At 46.6% G+C, this 8,074-nt stretch overlaps 3 protein-coding genes across 3 annotated transcripts; 2 read left to right on the top strand and 1 right to left on the bottom strand.

The window, feature by feature from the left end:
* The first annotated feature begins 758 nt into the window (after window positions 1-758).
* Window positions 759-1,223, top strand: LOC136492430 (uncharacterized). Its single transcript, XM_066488447.1, has one exon. It carries the CDS (start codon window positions 759-761, stop codon window positions 1,221-1,223), a length of 465 nt encoding a protein of 154 aa, XP_066344544.1.
* Window positions 883-4,804, top strand: LOC136493851 (uncharacterized vacuolar membrane protein YML018C-like). Its single transcript, XM_066489983.1, has 8 exons — window positions 883-1,615; window positions 2,391-2,789; window positions 2,981-3,198; window positions 3,527-3,597; window positions 3,674-3,775; window positions 3,921-4,038; window positions 4,123-4,258; window positions 4,493-4,804. The coding sequence occupies exons 1-8, from the start codon at window positions 1,529-1,531 to the stop codon at window positions 4,556-4,558; spliced, it is 1,197 nt and encodes a 398-aa protein (XP_066346080.1). The 5' UTR covers window positions 883-1,528; the 3' UTR covers window positions 4,559-4,804.
* A 150-nt stretch (window positions 4,805-4,954) lies between these two features.
* LOC136492429 (uncharacterized) lies at window positions 4,955-8,074 on the bottom strand. The gene is made up of 2 exons (XM_066488446.1): window positions 8,060-8,074; window positions 4,955-5,979 (listed from the first exon to the last, which is right to left on the bottom strand). The coding sequence occupies exons 1-2, from the start codon at window positions 8,072-8,074 to the stop codon at window positions 5,362-5,364; spliced, it is 633 nt and encodes a 210-aa protein (XP_066344543.1). The 3' UTR covers window positions 4,955-5,361.

The following is an 8,074-nucleotide window of genomic DNA, read 5'->3' as shown; positions in this document are numbered from 1 at the left end:
AGCCACTATTTGTACACTAGTCTCCCCCATTTCATCCTTCCACTGATAGCACCGACAACCTCAAGCCTGAAAACCAAAGTAATACTAGATTATGAACCAAACAACGGAAACCAACATTTTAGAGCCAAATAAAGAGCAAGTTAGCAACACAAACTGAAAAGTAGGGACAATTATGGAAGACATGACGCATGTTGCCGGTGGTTATTGATGGAACCGATTGGCAAGCACACCGTAGTTGGAGCAAAGGACCCGCCTTACCCTCTACTCCCAAAGGCCGCTTGAAGCTTTAGACATGGTAGTAGAGACCTTGAAGAAGAGAGAGAGCGATGGAGAGGGAACTGGGTGGGGGAGGGACCTCAGTGTTGTCTATTTATAGGAGCCACCCAGAGAGAGTTTTTGGCGCCAAAACGCTAGGAGTGAGAATGGCAGAGGAGACCAACATCGTTTTCAGATACTGACGGTATGCTTGTCTTTTCTCCCATCCGTTAGCTACAGTTAGCGCTACATTTAGATGGAATGGTCTATAAGACAAAAAAAAATTAAAACAGTGACACCTATATATATATATAGTTAACCTTTTTAATGGTTTATGTATAATTACTGGCTTTTTTTAACGGCTTACCGGTAAAAGACTTCCACTCCGGCACGGCAGAATAGCAAGCGAACCGGTCGGTTTCCATCCAATCCCATCACGTCAAGCCACGGCGAGAGACCGAGGCCAACCAAAACTTGCCCCGGCGTCCCCACACGGCAGGAGTATGTGCGATGTGACCGAGACCGAGAACGACCGGGAGTCCCCTCCGCTCCGCATCCGCCGGGACAGCAACGCCCGTCCGAACCCGAGCGCCACCACCACCTGCGCTGCGTCCAGCGCCCGCCAGCCAGAGCCAAATACGGAAATACCTCCCCATGCCGCGCGCGCGCACCTGCTTTGCTGCTTCCCACCCAAACTCGCCGTCCGCCACCACCTCTGCGCCCGGCGCGTGCGCCCGCACACCGCAAGCTCGCCTCCCACGCGCACGGCCGCGCCAGCACCCCACCCCACGCCTCGCTTCGTTTCCCCGTTGCTTGACGCCGAATCCACCACGCAGGCGGCCAGGCCAGCGCCAGCGCATCGTCCCTCCCCGGCCCGCTCCGCCTCTCCGGTCGCGCCCGCGCCCGCGCCCGCGCGCGCCAGGCCTCGGGGCGACCACCACCAAAATAGTAGAAACTTCCGTGGGTAGGTCACCCCCGGCTGGCTTTACCCCCGCCCCACCCCGCCCACGCCTCCCTCCCTCCGGGCCAAAAACCGCCGCTTCCCCTCCTCCTCCGCCCCGCGCCGCGCCGCTTCCCCTCCCCGCTCTTTCTGTGAGGAGGGAAGCGAGGCGGATGCCGAGGCGACGGGGCTCGCGCACCGCACGCGTGTGCCCGCCGCCCCGGGGCCAGGCGAGGTGGTGAGGTGAGGTAGCGCGCGGTTTTAAATTGCCCGCCCGCCCTTCTCGCCGTAGTTTTCAGTGCTAGAGCAAGGGCTGCCTGACTGCCTGCGGACATGGGCTCCAGCCTCAAGTACCGAGCTGGCCTCTGCCTCATCGTCGCCGTCGTGCTGATTTGGGTCCTCTCCGCCGAGGTCACGCAGGTGCGGTGTGGATTCTGTAATCTTTTTGCGTTCTCCTCTGTTTACTTGTTTATTTTGATTGGATTGGAGGTTCTTGGATCTTGGCTTGGGATGCATGCTTGCTTATCGGATTGGTTTGGTTCGTTTCGTTTCGGGCGTAAATGCTCTGTGCTTATCAGATTATTTTTGTTGAACCGGACCGCCTTGGGGGGTGTTGTTCTGCATCTCGACTCATTTTTAAACGTTACGCGCAGGGTTACCTGTATAGAAAATTTCTCAGGGGAATGTTATGCATCTGTCATCATTTCTGTCTTAAAAGAACATCTGGCATCATTCTGAATCCAGCCGAGGCTTCACCACTGGATTTTATTTGTACCATTAAAAAAGCAAAGAAAAGTCAATTCTTTTGCCTTCTACTGTATATATAAGTTTGGAGCTAATGCCCCCAAAATTGCACGTATGTGTGCTCATATGGATATCGGTCAAATCTGCTGTTAATGGTTTAACGACTTGTACCTGCCTGTCGTCAGTCTTGAGTGCTAGCTTGTTCATGTAAACTATGTCAAAGTATAATCATGTGGTGGTTGTCACAGTTCATCTGTGGCTGATTGGGGGTGGTTGTGATATGCTTGATCACCTACAATACATGATTAAAGGAGATACCGATGGTAGAATTAGAGGTTACTGGTAGTAGATTTTCGTCACCTCCAATGACTGCAAAACACTTAAACGCCTCGGCTTCTAGTTCTTGCGAAATATATTAATTTTTCATTTTGTAACTAAATTTCTTGTGCAGGGGATATTCACAAAGTACAAACATCCGTTTGCAATTACTTACTTGGGGGCCTCCCTTATGGTCATATATCTCCCTTTGTCATTTCTAAAAGACTTCATATACAATTCAATGAGACGGCATTCTGGAAACACTAGTGCTTTAAAAATTGCAAGCAAATCTTCCTTTGGTGGTAGTGCCCCTTTGAAGAATGGTGAATTTCAGAAGGTGTTGGAAATGGAATCACAGAAAACTATAGTGCTAAATTGCACTGATGTGAGCATTCCTGTAGTAGAAGAGACAAAACCACTCATATACGGAATCACTGAAATGAATGATGGCGTTTTGAAGGACAAGCAACTTTCCACTAAGGAGATTGCAACTTATGGATTGTATCTTTGCCCCTTATGGTTTGTGACAGAGGTAATTTCACAATGACTTTGCATGTTAATTTGTAATTCCAGGGGACTTGAAATGTTCATGTGAATAACTATTGACATATGTTTCTCAAAAATTATTTGACATATGTTCCTGAAATCCTAAATTTCAATCGTAAAAGCAATACTTTGATAGGTAAAGGTAACTCATTTTTCTCTTACGCTGAATGAATGCAGTATTTATCGAATGCAGCGCTTGCAAGAACTAGTGTTGCCAGTACCACCGTACTGTCTTCAACTTCAGGACTCTTCACTCTTTTCATTGGTGTTTTACTTGGCCAAGACTCCATAAATGCTGCGAAAGTGATTGCTGTTTTCATTAGCATGGCTGGCGTTGTAATGACAACTATGGGCCAGACTTGGGCATCTGATGAATCAGAAGTAGGCAAATCTGGGTGAGTGATTTATTACTTGTTGGCCTTTACTCTTTTATACTCTGATAATCACAATGGTTCATGACTGCATGATGATGACATTGGAGCTTAATTTACTGTTCTTCAAAAATCCTTGGTCTTGCTTACAACAAGTAGTGTTCAGTTAGTTGGCTTCACTTCTTTTTTGTGTTTAAAACAACTCAAAACATTGAGTGTTTCATTTTTATATTCGCATGACTTGATAGTGATGAACATGAGACAAAAACAAAATTTGATTTTGGGGATGGAAATTCATTCCTTTTTTCAACTGTATTTCCTTGCTACTGATATGTAAGTTTTACAATTGCAGTGATACACAGAGGACTCTTCTAGGTGATATGTTTGGTCTTATGTCAGCAATCGCCTATGGTCTATTTACTGGTAGGTTGTTTTACTTTGCCTTATTTGCAGTTGATCTCTATGAATTCAGCCCCTAATTGTTTCAATATTATTTCAGTGCTGCTTAAAAAATTCTGTGGAGAGGAAGGAAAAAAGGTTGATGTCCAAAAACTGTTTGGTTATCTTGGACTTTTTACCCTTGTTGCTCTCTGGTGGATTGGTAATATTTTATTTCCCTTTTCCAAATTAATATAACAAAAGTACAAATTCGAAATATATAACCACATTTTGGAAACTTCTTAATTGTGCATGTCTTTCATGGTTGGTTGATGTAAAAAATTGTCGTTATTGTGTCTATATTTCAGTCTGGCCATTAACCGCACTAGGCATTGAGCCAAAGTTTTCGATGCCCCACTCAGCTAAAGTGGATGAAGTGGTGGTGGCAAATAGCCTAATCGGAAGTGTACTATCAGACTACTTCTGGTACGTGTTAAAGAAGGCTAATATATTTTTATATTATTATTACTGCATACTCAGGGTAATTCTGACAGTGGAACTTTTGGTCAGGGCTCTTTCTGTTGTTTGGACTACTCCCTTGGTGGCCACCCTAGGCATGTCTCTCACAATTCCACTAGCAATGGTTGCTGATATGATCATTCACGGCCGTCACTATTCAGCAGTATATATTCTTGGTTCTGTCCAGGTACGAGTATCCAGCAGCTCAGTATATTTTTTTAGCTTGACTTATGTCAAATATCTACCATCTTACGACAGCAACCAATTTGAATGCTTTGAAGGTTTTGTTCTGACAGAGCCTTGTGTTCTTAACTCGTTATTTGCATCACCATGTTCAATTATGTGTTCCTCTTCACCGTTCAGCTCACTGTTGCATACATCTGTCATTCTGTTTAACCCTGTGAGCTTTGTTCCTTCGCAGGTATTTTCAGGCTTTGTTATCGCGAACCTTGCAGATCGGTTTTCACGTTCTCTAGGGCTATTATAGTTTCATAAAACAAAACAAGTCCTGATTAGAGTGTACATCTGGAAGTCGAAAGATCGGGTTGGTTAGACAAATACTTCAGAAAACGTGGATTGGGAAACGTGGGTTCTTTTCCCTTTGCTCCTTAGAACATAGGGGCGGTGAATTTTGCCGTGGTGAATAGTGAAAAGCCAGCAGATGATGAAGAAAACATATGTTGTAGCAGCCCTTTGCAACTGTAGGCCCTGTTCGCTTGGCTTATAAGCCGTACTTTTTTAGCCAACCAACAATATTTTTCTCTTACAACAAATCAGCTAACAGTACTTTCAGTCATGGCTTATCAGCCAAACGAACAGGGCAGTGTAAACTGCCGTCGTGCTCGGCCATGTCCACGCTTGCACGCTTGTAAATTTGCAATGTCCCTTTATTCCTTGTCGACCCGTGTTCATGGCAATTGCATATAGAAGTACGTGAAAGGAAAGACTGGATATATAGTTGGAACAAAGAATGAATTGGAACTACAAATTGCAGAAAATTGAATGGGCAAGTTGTACAAGTTGCCATATACAAATACACAAGTGTACACAACAAAGAAAAATGAAAAGTGAAAATGACTTGCTGCACAGGCAACGTTAAAGTCAAAGGTGACGTGTACATTCTACTAGCAGCTTGGCGAGCAACCAAAGTCAGCTCCCCTCTCATTATTGAGAAAATTGCCTTGTCGGAACGAGACGCGATAGACGGCGAAGGCGGCAGTCTGTCTGGAATGGCGCAGCAGCGGCAGGTTATAATCCATGGCTTCAACAGTATCTTTTGCTCACATCAAATCAACCAATAGTATTTTCAGCCATGGCTTTCCGGCCGAAACGAAAGCCATGCTCCCGCAGCACGTCCATACAGTCCAGCACGCTGTCCCGCACCTCGCTCGCCGCCCACCCCACCGTGCCGCCGCCGCCGCCCTCCTCGTCCGTCCACATCCCCCGCAGCGTGGCTGCCATCGCCGGCATGTCCTCGGGGTCATAGAACACGTCGGACAACAGCACGACGCCCACCCTCTCCTCGTCCTCGAGCTGGAGGCGATCTCCCCACCTGAGCTCCCGCACGTCGGCCCGCGCGGCGCTGAGCCCGTTGGCGTCCGCGTTGTCCCTGAGACCCGGCAGCAGCGAGGCCACGTCCGTGAGCACGTAGCGCGCGGCACCGAGGCAGGCCACGGCCGCGATACCCGGGAGCCCCGTGCTTCCCGCGCCGAGCTCCACGACGGTGGCGCCAAGGAGGCGGCGCCTGGCGCGGGAGTCCGCGGCGAGGTGGGCGGCCAGGACCAGGGACGAGTCCCACAGCCAGGAGCCCGTGAGGACGCGGCCGGTGGACGGGTCGCTCGTGCTGTCGCGCTCCACCACGGCCAGAGCGTGCCCGGCCACGGCTACCGCGCGCGGCTGGCCGGCTGCCTACGTGCCGGCCCGCCCGTCTTATCTGGTTGTCCGCCGGAGGCTCTGCTCGAATTCAGGTCACGGAATCACGGTCGGATGTCTGTCGTCGGTGGCAGGTAGCGAGGGGCCACTTGCGATGGTGATATTATTCACCCGGTTCGGTTGGCTGATTTGTCTCGTCGCTGATTCATGAAGAAGTACTGATGACTGGTTTGTGTAAGAGAAAAATATTATTCTGGCTAAAAATTTATGATCGTTTACGACAGGCCACAGCCAAACGAACATGCTGATTATTGTTTGCGCGATGGCGGTTTGTGTCGTGAAACACGTCGTACGTGAAGGCATATGAGATTAGAAGACACGTAAACATAAGAATGGAAAACTATTGATAATTATACATAGAGCTCCAACGTGTGTATATATAGATTTGTCAAGGTCTAAGAGGTTGATAAGAAATAGACTAGGATTAGAATTCCTTCTCTTTCCTTTTCTTTTCCAATTCACGTACAAACGAACTAGAATTAGGATGTCTTCTCTTTATCTTTTTTTTTACAAGCTGGAGTCCGTATATTTCACAACCGTTTAGTCTAGTTGTGCATTGCATTGCAATTAGCCAATTGGTTGGTATCATTCGTTCTTACCAACCGACTGAACATATTCGTTAGTTTTTTTTTCTTTCTTTTGGCCAGCGGGTGGTTGGTTCGAACAAATTCCTTGGGCCGATTGGGTGCTAAAGCCTGGGGCCGGAGCCTCAGCCCATGGGCGACATCTCTTGGGTAAAGAGTGGATAGATGGACACGGACCCTGGCTTTCCGAGTCCATGATGAACAAGAAGAAAAAGGGAAGAGCGTCTGAGCCGTGACCCGGTGAGGGGGAGAGCGATGGCTGTACATTTTTTTTTGTACATACCATACAGCCGTACAGGAGACGTGCGGCCGTGAGGGGGCCGTGAACTCGGCTTCGGCTTGGCGAACTCTTTCTTTCTTTGTTTTTTTTGAAGAAGAAAATGCTAGTCTGTTGTTCCAATGAGTCTATAGCTAAGTTATACATTATCTTTTTTACTTACAATTTAAGCATGCAATAATTATACCACCATAAAAATTTCACCATAATTGGATCATAGAAACTACAACTATGAATTAATTATAAAAAAAACATAGATCTAAAGCTACAACAAAATATTTGTACTAAAACATAATATATTATTGGGGCTCTTGTGTTCTTGTCCCTACTTTGATGTGCAATTGTGATTTTGCCCTGGTTTTTCTAACTTTGTGATTTTGCTCTTAACTGTAGCAAAGTCAACGCGATTTTGCCCCTGGTCAACGCTAAAAACAGGGGCAAATTCGCGTTGACCAGGGGCAAAATCGCGTTGACTTTGCTACCGTTAAGGGCAAAATCACAAAGTTAGAAAAACGAGGGCAAAATCACAATTGCACATCTGTGTAAGGGCAAGAACACCATTTTCCCTATATTATATATTCACTGTGTGGATCTACTCATGTGGAGTCTAATAAAATTGGATTTTCTATTTTATGATTTTTCTTTGATTTACTATAATTTTTCAAAGATTCAGCCGAAATAAATAAAAAAGACAAAAGACAAAACCGTCTTTGAAAACCGCTTATAACCGGTCAAAGAGGTAAACAAACGGTTTTAAAAGTTCATGGAGGAGGAAAGATAGACTTTCGCAAAAATTTTGGGAGGTAATGTGGACTTTTTTTTCCCATGGTTTAGATAGCCGACGGCCCACGGGGTAGTAGCATCTCTGTTGTCAGCCCACGGGGGTCTGTTCGTGCGTGTCCAAAAGGCCCGGATATATGAGGACGGCCATAACATTCTCAGGGCCGAAAAGGAACGGGCATCGTGCCTGGCTCGGCCCGTTCACTCCAAAGACCTAATAAAAGCCGAAGTGGAAGTACAGGAGTACTGACGTTTTTCGTCAGTAACGGGTCAGGATTCAGCAGTCTGCGCGCCCGATTTTTTATTTTATTTTTTAGCCTTTTTTTTAAAATTTTTTCACAAATATACTCCTGGAGGTATGTTTTCAAAGTCTAGACCCTTAGCTCGGCGTCATCGTTGTTGGCGCCGAGCTTACACTGCTCGGCGCCAT

This window comes from Miscanthus floridulus, chromosome 11 (genome assembly GCF_019320115.1).
Source record: "Miscanthus floridulus cultivar M001 chromosome 11, ASM1932011v1, whole genome shotgun sequence".
Lineage (NCBI taxonomy): Eukaryota > Viridiplantae > Streptophyta > Magnoliopsida > Poales > Poaceae > Miscanthus > Miscanthus floridulus.
This window is presented reverse-complemented; position numbering and strand designations above follow the sequence as displayed.